The sequence below is a fragment of the Petaurus breviceps genome, unplaced genomic scaffold (assembly GCF_028583685.1).
Source record: "Petaurus breviceps papuanus isolate PSGF00001 unplaced genomic scaffold, PetGlider_PUasm1.0 90779, whole genome shotgun sequence".
In the NCBI taxonomy this organism is placed as follows: Eukaryota; Metazoa; Chordata; class Mammalia; order Diprotodontia; family Petauridae; genus Petaurus; species Petaurus breviceps.
In genome coordinates, this window is record NW_027187344.1 from 11,420,159 (window position 1) to 11,435,906 (window position 15,748).

The 15,748-nt window shown below is 47.6% G+C and overlaps 2 protein-coding genes across 2 annotated transcripts in view; one reads left to right on the top strand and one right to left on the bottom strand.

The window, feature by feature from the left end:
• TOR2A (torsin family 2 member A) overlaps positions 1-232 on the top strand; it is a 5,888-nt gene extending 5,656 nt beyond the window's left edge. Inside the window, exon 5 of the mRNA XM_069069552.1 lies at positions 1-232. This exon is cut by the window's left edge and continues 859 nt beyond it. The gene's annotated coding sequence lies outside the window, so the exon portion shown is untranslated.
• A 2,253-nt stretch (positions 233-2,485) lies between these two features.
• Positions 2,486-15,672, bottom strand: TTC16 (tetratricopeptide repeat domain 16). Its single transcript, XM_069069181.1, has 12 exons — positions 15,543-15,672; positions 14,075-14,230; positions 13,592-13,682; positions 13,023-13,166; positions 12,474-12,574; positions 12,250-12,376; positions 10,276-10,490; positions 7,830-8,080; positions 6,161-6,302; positions 3,820-3,985; positions 2,978-3,117; positions 2,486-2,702 (listed from the first exon to the last, which is right to left on the bottom strand). Exons 2-12 carry the CDS (start codon positions 14,215-14,217, stop codon positions 2,486-2,488), a joined length of 1,737 nt encoding a protein of 578 aa, XP_068925282.1. The 5' UTR covers positions 14,218-14,230; positions 15,543-15,672.
• Positions 15,673-15,748: the final 76 nt, after the last annotated feature.

Below are 15,748 nucleotides of genomic sequence, written 5' to 3' on the forward strand. Positions count from 1 at the left end.
CACACACACACACACACACACACACACACACACACACACACACACACTCTTTTATCCGCCTTCCCCTATTCCAATCTCCTCATTGTCTGAGGGATACCAGGAAACCCAACCAGCTTCCCAGCCCAGCAGCCCCAGAGATAGAGATTAAAAAGAGCCTACTTTAAATGTTTTTAATTTTGTGTAATGGAGAAGAGGAGGATACAAAATAAACTTATTTAAGGGACCAGGGAAAGCATATCTAGGTGTTTATTGCTCTGGCTGGAGAAACCCTGGTTCTATCTGGAAAGGAGGCCAGGGGCAGGAACTGATGGATATGCTGGGTATGTCCTGGAGGCCCAGGACAGGTGGAAAAGGAACTGAGGGATTTCCTTCAGTGTCGAGAGGTCTATCTCAGAGACCTGCCCCTTTTCCACCCAAAATGCAAGGGTGGATGTGGACAGTGCCCACCTGTTAAGATCAGGGGAAGAGAAGCCAGGGCTGTCAACATACTGGTTCAGGGAAAGACCATGGTGCTTTTGACTTCACTTTGGTCTATGTGGCAGCAGTCGTGGCCTCTGAGGAGGATGTCTGCCCTATGAAGACATTAAAGTATATGAAAGAGGCCTGCCTCTTTCCTTGCAGATAGTGGTCAGGTTAGCTCCTAAGAGGGAGATAGTTCTGTTTGGTCCTAAGGCCTCATCAGGCTTTAGCCTCAGGAAAGACAAACTCTCCAATGTCCTTTGGGCCCTCGAACTTGATTTTCCCTGCTTGACCTAAGGAGTTGATTTCCAGGAATTCCCATCCTAAGTTGAGAAGAGAGCTGAGAGGAAGGCCCAGGAGTCCTTGTGGCCAGCTCAAAATACCGCTATTGCACCAGTTCCGGAGTGTGCTGATGCAGGATTATGGAAATAGTAGCTCTAGAAGGGCCCTCTGAGTCAGGTCCAGCCTCCCTGCTTTACCACATGGCTGAGCATAAAGGGCACTCACAGGCTTTGGTGTCAGCAGGCTTGTTGGGTTCGAGTTCTGGTTCTGACAGTTACTAGCCCTTAACTACTCTGAGTTTGTTTCCACATTGGTCGAGCAAAGATAACACTTGCACCACTACACACACTTAGAGAATTGTAGATTTAGAGTTGGAAGAGATCCTGGATGCCACCTAGTCCTACTGCCTTATTTTACAGATTAGGAAACTGAGGCTAAGACATTGGTCCAAGGTTCCACCAATGTCCTCTGAGCCCGGGTCTGCTCCCTCCACACCACAGCATGCTCCTTCTTGTGAAACAATGCAGCAGAGTGGAGAGAGCACTGGACCTGGGTCTTCTGGGTCTCAATTTCTTCATCTGTAGAATGGGGTAAGGATCCCTGCCTTGCCTCCCACAGAGTTAATGTGAGGATTAAGTGAGGCAGTGCATGTCAAAAAGCTTTGTCACTGAGGAGTGCCATACAAATGTGCTCTATTAGTCTCCATATCACTGTCTCATTGTGGTCTGGGAGTGTCCCTGGGGACTCAAGACTGTGCCCACTGACCACATGCTCTGGCCTGATGACAAACAGCAAGCCTTAGGGCCAGCCTGGCTATAGGCAGAAAGGCCTGTGGTGATGAAAGGACTCTATCCACCTTACAGCACTATCTACATACATGAGAGTGATTGAGGTCTGGAGATGGTAAGTGGCTTATCCAAGGTGACTCTGAAAGGCTAGGAATTTGTTAAGCTTTTGCCCCCAGCTAGTGAGGGAGATCCAGGTTCAGAACTTACCAGGAGAACCTTGGTCCCTTGGGGGGCTTCCAGGCAGTTCCTCTTCACTCGATGCTGGCTCTGTGTCATTCTTGATCAGAGTCTGATCCTTAAGGAACCACAGAATCTTAGAGCTGGAAGGGACCTTGGAGAACAGTTAGTCCCAACAGCCCCCTTCCCCAAGGCAGGAAAGAATCTACCCCCTGTCAGAGGTCACTCCCTTATCCTCCATTGTTGGACAGCACCAGCAGTGTGGAAGCTCTTCCTTATGTCTAGCTTCAAGTAGCCTCCCTATAACTTTCAAACATGGGTCCCAGAGTAAGTCATATACGCCCATGTGGAAGCTCTCCAGATATCGTAAGTTCCCCCCACCACGTCCCCAGCTAAACCCTCTCTAGGCCAAACACCCTTTTCTTTTTCGATCAATTCTGTACAGCAGTTTTTTTCTGAGGCCTTCCCTATTCTAGTCATCCCTCCTTGGAACAGGCCTGTCAAGAATACTGCAAGTGTGTCTGCTTAAACTCTGCCCATGCAGATGGAGCTTAAACTAACTGCCAGGCCTATATCTGAAATCTTTCCAGCTTGGCTGACCCTGCCAGAGACAGCCCCAGAGAGCCAGTGTCACTCCACACCATGACCAGGTAAGACAGTAGGATGTTAGTGGAATCTATCAATGTCCATGTTAAGATAAGGCCTGAGAGCCCTGAAGCCTTAATGGTGTGGCCCTACCAATCCAATCCCAGTAGGATGTTAGAGCTGAGGAACAAAGGTTATCTTCCCTCCTGGGGTCTGAAATCTGCAAGGTGTGAGGTCACAAGGAGTAAAGCCTTCCACCTCCCTTCCCTTGCCTGGATTCCTGATGTGGGAACCACAGGAATGTTGTCAGGGTGCTCTTTCTCTTCAGAGTTAGGGGCCTGCTCTGGAACAGGTATGGAGTCTGGCCTCTTGTCCACATCCTTTTCTGTGGAAGCACCCTTCTTCAGGAGTCTGCAGGAGGGGAAAGGTCAATGACATCCAGAGTTTAGTGGATTTCTCTTCCCCACATTAAGATTAACCTGGGTGTTTGAACCAGATTTCACCTGGATAAACACAGAATGTGGAGGGATTAGCCCAGCTACTCAGTTTATAGATGTCCCAAAAATGCCTAACTGTGAACTCAGGACCCTTCATCAGGAAAGCTAATTCCCACTTCCTCCACTTTTACACCACCATCTTCCCATCTAGCATTGCCCTCTGAATAAGTCCCCTGAGAAGAATCTGACCCCAGGATATTTTGAGGGTACTGGAGAAACTGGTTCTGCATTGCTCTCTCCAGGAGGGTTTTAGCCATCACCATTGTCTTGCTGTTCAGTACGGCCTCTGTGGAGTAGCCGGGAAAGAGGTTTGCCATCATAGGAACCAGCTGTGAGGAAGAAAAGGAAGGTGAACAGAGAGATCCAGATTTGGGATCCCCAAATCTGGCCTGGGGAAACAGGACTCTTCCTGCACAACTTGTGAAATCAAAAGAACAATCCTTTGTGAAAACAAAGGAACAAAAACAAAAATTTAGATGTTACTAGAACAGTCGAGGTTCTGTGGCCATGGGTAACATCTACTGTCTATAGGAAATGCAAAATCATTCTAGTTACTAGTCTCCACCTTTGGTCTCCCACTAATCAGAATTACTATGAAGGAGTGAAATACTCTCTTCCCCCTCAAATTTTCACAAAACACCTTTCCTGCATCCTTTCCTTTTCTTATTTCTCTTACACTTATCTAGATATGGGTCATGTCCTCCACTTAAACAGTGTAAGCACCTTATGAATGGGAATTATATAATTTTTTTTTAAAGCAATTGGGGTTAACTTGCTCAAGGTTACACGGCCAGTTATTTCTGGGTGTGGTGCAAAGTATCTGAGCCCGGATTCGATCCCAGGTCATCCTGACACTGAGGCTGGTGCTCTTACTCGCTGTGCTCCCTGGCCGCCCCAGAATTATATAATTTTTAAAAATCCTTTGTTTCCCCAGGGCCAAGTACAGTGCCTTGCATGAACTAAGTGCCTTATGTTTGTTGAATACCATTGAATTGGGCCAGGTTGGAGGGAGGCAGGTGGGCTTTGCACACCTGGGGGTGTTTGGGGTTGAGAAGCAGAAGAGTAGCAACATCTTGCCGAGCTCCAAAGACATCCTGCAGCATCAGACGGCTCCTGGCACGGAGGAGGTAGAAGTTGGCTTTCTCTGGATTGTACTCAATGGCTGAAGAGAAGTGTTTTTCAGCCTTGTGGTATTGTCTAGAAGGAGTAGGAAGAATCAACCTTTGTGGGAGCCAATGGAACCATGTCTGAACCCCAGCCCTAATCCATGTGTTTTGGGCCTGAAAGAGGTCTGGTATGACTAGGACATTGTTTTAGGCCTAGAAGGCAGATCCATCTTTCATGGTCTTCAATCCTAGAAGCACCATCAGTAGCAGCATCACTTGACAGGCAGCAGAAAAATTCATTTCATTCTCTCTTTTTATATTTTGTTAATATATGTTCTCAGAGATGGTTTTTCCTCTGTGGAATGCTTTAGTTGAATCCCAGAAATTGTGGTATATAGTCTCATTATTACTCCTTTTCACATTATTATAAACTATTTCTGTGATTTATTCTTTTCCACACTCATTATTTAGGATGTCTTTAATAAGTCTCACTTAGATCTCTATCTTTGGCTTGTGTTCTCTATATTACTATTTTTATTGTACTATAATCTGTAGAGGATGTATTTGGCATTTCTTTCTTAAATTTATTAATCTTCTCTGCCCTTGGCACATGGTCAATTTTTATAAAAGTTCCATGTGGTACTGAGAATATATATACTCTTTAATGTTGCCATTCAGGAAATACCTTAAATCTTGCAGCTCTTAATTTCTCAAATGGCTTTAGTTCCATATTTTCCCTTTTTTGTTTATCTTTTTGTTAGGTCTGTGCACAGGTCTGAGAGAAGAACATTAAAATGGCAGCACAGAAAATGCAGTAAAGGACAATAGGTACAAAATGAGACATTTTCAGACTTGGTCAATGTATTGATCAATATCCTGATGTATTTTGCTTGACTGTACTTGTCTATTATAAGGAAGGACTCTACTGGTCAGGGAGGAGACATAGAGAACTAAAAGTAATATAAAGAAATTTAAAAAAGTAAAATTAAAACATGTTAAAAGGGAGAAAAAAAGAAAATGCATGGGATTGAGAGCTGGGAGACCTGGATTCTTCCGTATGCTTCTGCCCATAATTGTGAGCAAATCTCTTCCCTTCACTGAGCCTATTTCCTCTCTGAAATGAATGGGTTGAATGGGATAATCTCTAGGGTTGCTTTCAACTCAGTGGTCCCTCAGTTTTTATAGCACCTTATGCCTCAAGAGCTCAGAAACTTTTCTCATATTTTCTCTCTCTTAATTTCACATTGAATTTGGTGGGAGGGGAGTCAATGAGCACTGCTCCAATTTGTGTATTTGTTTTATTTCCCCTATTCAATTCAAATCAACAAATATTAGAATTTTGCCTATCATATGCAAAGCACTATGCTAGACACTGAGAAGATATAAAGACCGAAATGACAGAGGCTCTGCTCTTGAGAAATCTGGAATCCAATGATGGCGGTGGTGAAGGGAGAAGGGAAAACGAGTACTTACATAAACTGTAATACAAGGGAGTTAATGAAATGGCAGAGGAGACATCCAGATAAAGTACCCGGACAAATTTTAAGGGAGTTTCAATGAAAACTTCATGGAAGACACCTTGAAGAAAAGGAGAAGCCAGCAGATGGAGATTTGGGAGGGGGATAAGGAAAAGAAGAAGCCATTCTGCACAGGAATAGATTATAAACCCCTTTAGGGCAGGGAGTGTGTACTTTTTCAACTTTTGTCTTTCCAGTTTCTAGCACAAGGTTTTGTACTTCGCTTAATTAGAAGACCATAGAGTAGAGCTGAAAGGGGCCTCAGAGGTCAAGAGCTCACACCTCTCATTTTATAGATGAGGAACCTGAGGCCTGAGCCTCAGTGGATAAATGACATATCCATATTCACCTAGTAAGTCTAAGAGTAAGGATTTGAACCCAAATATTCCTGACTCCAAGTCCTGCATGCTATCCAAATTAATTGAACTAGAAAGCTGAAGCTTAGGTTTCCCAAGTAGGTACTGTGCACCTTTGCTGGTGGGGGCATAGGATGAAAAAGGGACACAGGAGTCTGCTGGAACAAGCTCTGGGGCTTCCGTGTCTTAAGAAGCAGTAAGTGCAAGCACCTAGAAGGCACTATACTAGGAAGTTGGCTTGGGGAGTCAGGGGCTTAGGCGCCCAAGAAAGTCTGCCCAGATATCTGCCTGGCTAGCCTAGTGCCAGGCTGAATCACCCTGGGGAAAGGGCATGTGAAGACCTTTTGGCCAGTGGCTCTTCCTTAAGACTCATCATTACGGGTGCCCACACACCTCAGCTGATGCTTTCGAAGCCCCAGCTTCTCCTGAAGCATTCCCATGCGGTATCGAGCACCCTCGTCCCCAGGGGACAGGGCCAGTGCCTCCAGGTAATCAGCTTCAGCAAAGGTCAGCTCTCCAAGCTTGAAGAAACAATCTAGAAGGGAAGGCAGAGAAAAGGATGGGGGCAACCACTCAGCTTCCTTGTCTGACCTAGGCCCGGTCCCCTTCCTCCTCCTCCTCACTGGTCAGTTTCTCTACTCACTACTCTCAGTCCTCCAGCATTCTCTACTTAGCTCCCAGCTGAGATTCTGCTTGGTGCCCAATTTGCCCACCCCTTCACTGGCCACAGGAATCATCCGCAAGGACCTTGTAACCCCTCTGCTGCCCTTACCCCCCCCCCGCCCCGCCCCATTCAATCCAAGCTTAGGGGGCTTAGGCAGATCCGGTTGGGGAAGAGAACAAGTGTAGGCTGTGGATTTATGAACGTGTGTGAGCATATGTGTCTGAGCCTAGCTCCATTTCCAGAGCCAAATACCACTGCTTTTTTGGTCATTTGTTATTTTGTACTGTCCATCTCTCTTCCTTCTATTAAAGCAGATAATGAAAAGCTGTACGTATGAGAGGCAATTGACAAAGAGATAGCCTTGGGAGGCAGGAAAATCTGTGTTCGAATCCCTTCCCTGACCCATCCTGGCTGGGTGATCTCTCAATGCCCAGGCTAATCTCTAAGATTATAGATTGCAGAGTGTATACCAATCCATATTAGCAGAGAATTTTCTCATTGGAAAAGTTCTCTACACCAGTGAATCCCTGAGTCTGGGTACCTTCTTTCCCATCTAAACACCTCTCCTCACACTCCCCTTCACCCCCAAAGACAGACATTTGGATAAGGAATGGTGAAGTACTGGTACTCTGAATCTGTGATTTTGTTGTCTGGGCCATCTCCATGGATACAAATTGCAGCCTCTCTGTGACTTAGTGAAGACAGTTTTTGAGAGAGACCACCCTGGGGTGGCTGCCCTGGTCAAAAGCCTCCAAAGCTCAGCGAGGCTGGTGCCCAGATAACAGGCACAGTCCGTTCACTATAACTAGACAGGCAGAGCCCTGGAGCTGAAGAGTTCTGTCCCCTCCACACCACAAGGAGAGAGTGGTGGAGCACACAATCTATCAGTTAAAATACCCAGCAGTGTGACATTAAGTACTATAATTCTGAGGAAGGGGAAAACCAGGCATTACTTGGGGGGAGCTTCCTAAATGAAGTATAACATGAGCTGGGCCTTGTAGGACTGAGAGGACCTGGAGAAGCAGAAGGGAGAGGGAAGGGCATTCCAGGAGAGGAAGAAGTCATGAGCAAAGGCAGAGGTAAGGATGAACTCTTCCAGGAGTGAGACATGAGGGGACAGGCCTGGCTATAAAGGACAGGGATGTGGAGGGGAGACAGCTAGCCACTGGAAGCCAAGGAGTTCAGTCAGAAGCACACGAGAGACTCGGACTTGGGGCTAGAGGACATGCACGCTGCTACTGCTATATCTAGGATGCAGAATGCGGGGAGGGGACCCAAGGACCTCCCAGGTCCCTCTGAAGCCCTTCACATGCCCCTGTATACAAGATGAGGTACCTCCCTTGGCCCTGGCCACATCCCCACCCCTACCCCCCAGGAGGATCCCAAGGACCAGCTCACCCCCTCTGTTTATGTAGATCCCCTTCTCTCTTTTTTCTCCCCGTAGGGCCTTGTTGAGAAGCAGCACGCCTTCTTCATAGGCGCCCTTGGTATAGCAGAAGACTGCAAAGTCATTGTAGGTGAGAAGCAGCTGGCGCTGGGCCTGCCTAGCAACCTCATTATCCTCCTCGTCTTCTGGGCCTAACTCCAGGGCCTTGAGAAAGTCTTCAATGGCTGCATCAAAGTCTTTGAGTCTCCGAAACAGAGTGCCCCTGGGAAGAGAGGAGGCCGGAGGAGGTGGCAGGGATGCCCACCCTAGCAGGCCCAAGGGGCCTGCTGACAGGAAGGGGATCATCTCTCGCTGTTGCTGCCCGCCTCTCATGGGTCCCTAGATTCAGGCCCGGTCCTTCCATCTGAAAGCACAGAATCCTAACGTGCCAGAGCTGGACAGGGTCACAGTGATCTCCTCTACCCCATCTCCCTCTGTCCCATCGTATTCTGTTTCTCCACCCTGGTTTTCATCTCGGTATGCCTCAGAGCATGATGTCCGTCCATCCAACCTGCTCATTTTACACAGGAGGAAATGTAAACTCAGGCAATTGATAATGGCCACCCAGGACATCCGCAGCAAAGCCACAACTAGATCCTAAATCTCCTGACTGCCAGGGTCAGGAACTCTACCGTGATTGCACACTTACTCCTTCTTCTCCTCCTCTATGCCCAGCCATGGGGTGGTTAGGCAATGGACCCCAGGTCCTCCTCTCCCATTGCCGCCTGTGACAAACTGGCTAGGAAGGGTCCTGAGCTTCCTCAGCAGGGTCTTTGGGATCCCAAATCTTGATTCCTCAGGTCCCCCTATCCCTATCCAAGAGCTTGCTTGCCCCCATGACACACAACCTCTTCTTAGGTCCATACATGGGGCCACTGTGGCACAGTGGGCAGAGTGCTGGACTTAAGAGTCAGGAAGACTCCTGCCTTAGGAACAGACCAGCTGGGTGAGTGTCCATGTTCAGTCAGTTTCCTCATCTGTAAAATGGGATAACAGCAGCATCACCCTCATGGTCTTGTTGTAAACTTGGCAACAAGACCTGGCAAACTTAAGTCAGCCAGTCAACAAGCACCTGTTCTATTACAGATGCTGTAATAGACACTGGGAATGCAAAGACCAAGAAAAAGATGCTTATATTCTGTGGAGGGTATGTGTGTGTAAGACCAGGGGAAAACAACATGTTCACATGTCAGGGAACCATAAAAATGAAGAGGTTACCCATAAAGAGGGTTAGGGTTGCTCTGGAGATCCCAAAATACCAACACGCTGGGTCCTGCTGAAAGATTTCGACTCAAGTCTTCTCAGCAAAAGAAAAGTAAAGTTTATTAAAAGTTCGCTTGTACTGGACACAGTGTAAGTCTGTGCTAGGTCATTCTATGGTGCTCTCACACACAGAGGGAAGATGGGGTCTTATATACAGAAAGGTTGTGGGAGGAATCTAGGGGTGGTCTAGAGGAGGAGTTTGGGGAGAGTCTTCAGGAGAAGTCAGAAGAGGTCAATGAGTGATTAAGGGTGAGAAGTTGCTGGAGGCTACCTAGAGACCATAGACAATGGTGGCCTAGGTTCAAGGGTGTTTTGTTCAAGGGCGGATTGATATTTTGATAGGCTCAAGGATGGGAAGTAGATGGAGATGGAGGTCTAGGCTAGTAACTGAGGTCTGGGCCCACAAATGCCTCATCAAATAGGATGATTTAATCAGAGTTCAAGGGAGGTTCCCAGAGTCTGTACCTCAAAGATTCAAGGAGAGCTCAAGGGCGCTCCCAGAGCCCATAACTCACACATGGCAAACACAGAATAATTAGGAAAGACTTCAGAAAGCACTAGATAAATGCCACCAAATGTTATTATTGGCAGTGAGGTGGTACAGTGGGACCTGGAGTCAGGAAGACCTGAATTCAAATGCTACCTCCGCTACTTACTAGTTATGTATAGTCCCCTAGACAACTTACTTGACCGCTGTCTGCCTCAGTTTCTTCATCTGTAAAATGGGAGTAACACTTGTCTTACAGGGTTATTATGAAGATAAACTGAAATAATATTTGTCAAGGATTTTACAAAGGTTAAAGGGCTATATGTGAATGCTAGCACCTACTCAGTCATTCTTTCATTCATTATTTGTCATTCAGTTGTTTTCAGTCACATCTGACTTTGTAACCACTTTCTGAGGGGGAAAGTTTTTTTGGCAAAGATCCTGGAGTGGTTTGCCATTTCCTTCTCCAGCTCATTTTACAGATGAGGAAACTGAGGCAAACAAGGTAAAGTGACTTGCCCAGGGTCACACAGCTAGTGTCTGAGGCCAGATTTGAACTCAAGTTTTCCTTATTCTAGGTGCAGTATTCTATTCACTGCACCACCTAGCTGCCCTTTCATTACTTATTACATATTATTTATCACTTACTATGACTATCATAATTATACCTGAACAAATAGTAGCTAGGGTCCATTGGGCTGTTATCAATGGCACAGTTTATCCGGATCAAAGAATCCTCCAGGCTCCCCTTCAAGGCCATGACCACTGCCTCCTCCCGGGCCTTCCTGGCCTGGGCCAACAATTTCTCCAGCAGTGTGTTGGCCTCAGGGTGCTCAGGCCTAATGATGAGGGCTTCGTGCAGATCCTGATAACACTGATTTGGCTGGCAGCAGGGGTGGGGAGTGGGGCAAGAGGCAACAGTTAGAATGTTCCCCTGAATGTTCAGGGATATTTTCTCTCTACCCCAGTTTTGTGTTCTGACCAAAATGCCAGCAGGGCTGAGTCACAGACACAGCTTCACCCTTGACAACTCAGTCAAGGTAAGAAAAAGAGCTAACATTTACATAGCTCTTTGTTATAAAGTGTTACTCTTGCTGTTCAGTTATCTTTCAGTTGTGTCTCTTTCTGACCCCTTCTGGTGTTTTCTTGGCAAAGATTTTGGAGTGCTTTGTCATTTCCTTCTCCAGTTTATTTTACAGATGAGGAAACTGAGGCAAACAGGGTTAAGTGACATGCCCAGGGTCACACAGCTAGGAAGTGTCTGATGCCAGATTTTAACTCAGGAAGAGGGGTCTTCCTGACTCCAGGCTCAGTAATCTATCTACTGCACCACTAGCTGCCCATAAAGTGCTGCCTATGTTATTAATCCTCACAATGACCCTCTAAGATAGGTGCTATTATAATCACCAATTTACACATTAAAAAGTTTAGGCAGAGAGAGGTTAAGTGATTTGCCCAGGGTTACACAGTTAGTATCTGAGGGAGCATTAGAGCTCAGCTGACTTCTGGCCTAACACTCAGGCCAACCACTTTACCACCTTGCTTCCTGTTTCAGAATGAGGCAAATCAGAATCACAATGAGCTGATTGATCAGAATGTTAGGGAAGCCTAGCACCTTGGAGACCATCTAGTCCCAGCACCTTGGTTTTATAAAGAAAGAAATGGGGAGCAACAGCTTGCCCAAAAGTCATACTGTGAGTTCAGGGTAGAAGCAGGGCTAGATCTGGGGCTCCTTGTGCATCTCAGACCACAGTTCACTAACAGTAATTTAGCAATACTCCACAAGTCAGTGGAAAGATCACTGGACTTGTGAGAAGTCTGAAGAACCAAGGATGAATCCAGTTGTGTGACCCTGGGCAAGTCACCACATTTCTCTCTGCCTCAGTTTCCTCATCTATAAAATAGGGATCATTTTTGTTCTGCTCTCAAGATCATGATGATTAAAGTGCTTTGAAAACCTCAAAAAGGTAAGCTATACTCTTGGATTCATTCCTAACTCTCCTATCTTGCCAAGTCTTGTCACTTCGGATCTGCTCATGCCCCTCCCCCCAGGGCCTCCCACTCTCCCACTCGATTCTAGGTCTCATTCATTTCTCAACAGACCTACTGGGACAAGCTCCTAATGGGACTCCAGCTCCAGCTTCTTCCCTTTAATCCTTTATTCGGCTGAGCACCAACTCTTACTTTTTGACTTTCTTTTTATCCACAGTGCCTGGTACACAGTAGGCACTTGATAAATGCTTACTGACTTGAATTCCTCTACATAGTTGTCAAATATTTCTAAAGTGCAGGTCTGACTATATGTCATCCCCTACTCAGTGGCTCCCTATTGCCTTTAGGACAAACTACAACTCCTCAGCCTGGCATTTAAAACTTAATCTTATTTGATATTATTATCCTTCCAGATGTCTACATTCTGAACTGGCTGGGGTAGGGCTGAGAGTAAAGCTGGGGTCCTGGTTTGATTGATTACCTTGACTTTTCCCAAAAGATTTGGGAACAACAGAGTCCTTGGACTTCCTGCCTATACTAACTAACCTTAGGGGGCTGAATGCCACTCCCATCTAATTGTGGAGCTGAGTTTAGGGACTGAATTGTGGTCCCATCCTGCCTGTTGAGGAGGGGGCTGGTTTGGGTTCTACCTTTAGGAAGTAGTTATAGAGTCGAGCACGGAGGATGTAGACATCAGGGTTGGAAGCCTGTTTCAATTCTTTTGTGACCATCTGGAGACATTCCTGATGTCGTTTCATGGCCAAAAGGCAAGCGATGCTAGAGGTAGGTGGAGGGAGGTGCCAAGGTGAGGGAGACTTCCCTCCCAGCCCTATTCCCTACCCCCTTCCTCTAGCCCTTAAGGCCCCAGGGTCACCTTCGGAAGCGGTAGGAGGGCCTATGAGGCTGCAGCTCCGAAGCCTGGGTGAACAGATCTAAGGCTTGCATGTATGCCTGATGTTCAAAGAGACACTGGCCCTGGTGGGAAGGCAAGCATCCACAGGTGGCTTTAATCCCCTCCCAGGCTTTTAGGACAGCTAGGTACGTACTGAGAGGTGTTCGAGATACAAAAGGAAAGAGGAAGAGGCAAGGGAGAGACAAACAGACTGAAAGGGACAAAAACTCAGATGGGGAGAGACAGAGGAGGAGGCCAGATACAGAGACAGAAATGAGAAGAGATACGAAAGGGGAAAAAAAGAAACAGATGTTGGTATGGGAAAGAGAGAAACAGACTAGGAGAGAAATGGGAAGGAGAGAGTGAGAGGTGGAGCCACCCATGGGATAAGTACAGACAGAGGGTCAGTGACAGACTGAGAGTCCAGCCCAGACTGAGCCAGGAAGCTTGGAGTCCCTGCATGCCCTCTTCCCCTCCTGAAGGGGACAGAAAAGGTGGTTCCCTAGCCCCAGGCAGGACTAAGCAACTCACCTGCAGATAGAGGACAAAGCAGAGGCGTTCCATAAACTGGGACCGCTGTGGGACTAACAAGGTGGCCTTTCGAAGGTTCTGGGCGGCTGAAGCAAAATCACACAGCTGGAGATAGGCCTCAGCCCGAAGCACATAGGATTCCACCTGTGGCAGGGGTGGAGAGGGAAGACACCCAGGGAAAGCTGGTTTTTCCTTGATCCAGGCAAGTCTAGTCCAGCCCACCCTGCAAAATAAGCAGCAGGCTCACTAAATCTCAGATAAATAAAGGATCTCTGGGATCCTCTAATCTAAACAAGGACTAGAGGATTTGTCAAGAGGTGAAAATGAAGTCCAATGAGTGGAAGTGACGTTGAGGTCAGAGAATAAGTGAACATACAGAAAGTACCAAGGAATCTTTGGGCCCAATGGGGGTGGCACCAAGAAGGGGGATTACAATAGATGGGCAGACAATGTACTTGTCCTTTGGGCTTGGGGGAGGCCCATGGCCTAACCCTTGGCTGGGAAGAGATGACAAAAGGGGCTGTGGGGAGGAAAGAGTTTTTGCTCCCTTCATTCTCTCCCATTCTCACCAGTTGGGGATTAAGGTTGATGGCTTTGGAGAAGGAGAGTACAGCCTTTTCCCACTCCCCTTTGGACATGGCATCCTGCCCACGTTGAAAGCTGTAGACAGATGACCAGGCAGACAGGTAGATTGGGGGTGAGGGGGTCATCTTAGAGGGCAAAAGTGGACAGTGTTCCTCAGTCTAGCATGATGGGGGATTCAGGGAAGGAAGGGGCTGGGCAAATGGCTTCCTGGGGGAAATCATAAAATCATGGAATTTGGGGTGAGAAGTACATTCTGGCAGGTAAGGTATTATCCCCATTAACAGATAATGAAACAGGTACAGGAAAGTGTCTAAGGTCACACAGTAACTGGTAAGTAAATCTTAGACTAGAACCTAGGCCTTCTGCCTCCCAGGAACCTAGGGTTGCATGAGATCTGGATCCCCAGGAGATATGGGCTGGGGCAGGGACGAAAGGGGGAGGGAGGGTGAGTAGAGGCCCCTACTTACTGCTCTGTGATCTTGTTTGGCAAGAGAAGGCCCCTGATTGATAATTTCGGGTGTTCAAGTCCCCTGAAAACAGTGCTGGTCCCAAGGATCCGAGTCAAGGTCGGGTCCTCTACCTCTTCCTCATATAACTTCTCCAGAGCCATAAAGCTGTGGTCCCTGAGAACCAGAGAATCTTAGAGCCTGAGATCATCTGAACTCTTTAGCTTGGCATTCAAGGCCTTATCATCAGCTGGCCTTAGCTTACCTTTCCAAAGATTCAGAATCATAAAAATATTAAGAGCTGGATGAGATCAGCGCTAGCTAGTCCAAGTGATTCACGTTACAGAGGAGGTAACTGAGATAAGGAGGGGAAAGGGGGTCTTTCATAACATCAGTCAGTGGCAGAGACAAACCTGAATTTAGGTTTCCTGATTCCCAGACGTGGACACCTCACTTGGTCCCACACTTTCTTCCGGGCTGCTCACTTCTCGGGCAACTCTTGATTTTCTTTTCTAGTCTCTCAGGACCCTTGACAACTGTCCCAAAAGTCCTGTCCTCATTAAAAACCCCACCACTACGCTCAACGAGGTTCTCCCCGACATAGGGCTGTTAGTTACTAAGCACCTGGGACAGAAGGCCACGCCCCCCACTGCTCTCCAGGAATTCTACCCCTTTAGACGTAATACTAATCCATACGGCTTGCAAAATAACCCAGAGAACATTTTATATACACTTTTTAGCCTTCACTCTTTTAATATTTCAGTTTCACCCTTTATAAATAATAAAAGTGATTTAAATTTGTCTTCCTCGGGCACATACACACACTCCCCCCCAACCCGACTTGTATTTTCATGAATTACTAAAGAATTCCAAAGACCTGCAGGGAGTGCGAAATACTATTCCAGTCTGTAGTTGCAAAAGAGCGCTTGTAGAAATGAATCAATAAACATCTTAAAGAGCCTACTAAGCGCCAGCTCCAGTTAAGCGCGGGAGGAACGCTGTCTGAAAAGACAATCTGGTGGCTGCCCTGAGATGCCCTCGAGGATCCTATAATTCTATCGGGGGAACATTGCTCCAGCAAACATGCCGCTGGCAGGGCTTGAAGGCGTCGTGGGGAAGTCGGAAGAGCCCGGGAAATGGGAGCCCAAGGGAGGGGTTCGGAGGACAAGTAGGTCGGGGACTAGCTGAACACTTAAAAAAAAATACCAAACAACTTGACCTCTCAGTCTCAATTTCCTTAACTGTAAAACGGGGTAATAGGAAGATTCGCCCTCCTCCGCCCCCAGCTTCTTTCTTAAGAGTTGGGAACTCACACCCAGGAAACAGGTTTAGGCCACTCGCCCAAGCTCACAGGGCTAGAAAGCCCTCCGCCCCGCCTCCCCCCGAGGGAGCCGAGGGGACCCGGGGGCGTGCACAGCCCAGGCGCCCCAAATCGGGGTGCAGGGCTGTGTGCCGGGGAGCGAGCAGAGGCAGGTCGGCGGCTCTTCACCTTTCAGAGGAAGTTTGCTTCTGGAGTTTCCTGGGGCGGGCGCGGGGGCGGGCGACCGCCTTGCGCCAGGACGAGGACAACCAGTTCCCGTAGTTGCCATCTCTCAGCGTAGACGGCCACGCGTGCGGTCTCAGACCTTCCACCGCTCAGAAACACACGCCCCTTCCAGCAGACAAGTGCCCGAGCGTCGGGCGGCGAGGACCGTG

Coding starts and splice junctions, on each gene's coding strand:
- TTC16 (XM_069069181.1), bottom strand. CDS start 14,217: ATGGCTCTGGAGAAGTTATATGAGGAAGAGGTAGAGGACCCGACCTTG. Junction 13,167..13,591: donor TCAACCTTAATCCCCAACTG/GTGAGAATGGGA, acceptor CCCCTGCCACAG/GTGGAATCCTATGTGCTTCG. Junction 2,703..2,977: donor TACCCTCAAAATATCCTGGG/GTCAGATTCTTC, acceptor CCCCTCCTGCAG/ACTCCTGAAGAAGGGTGCTT.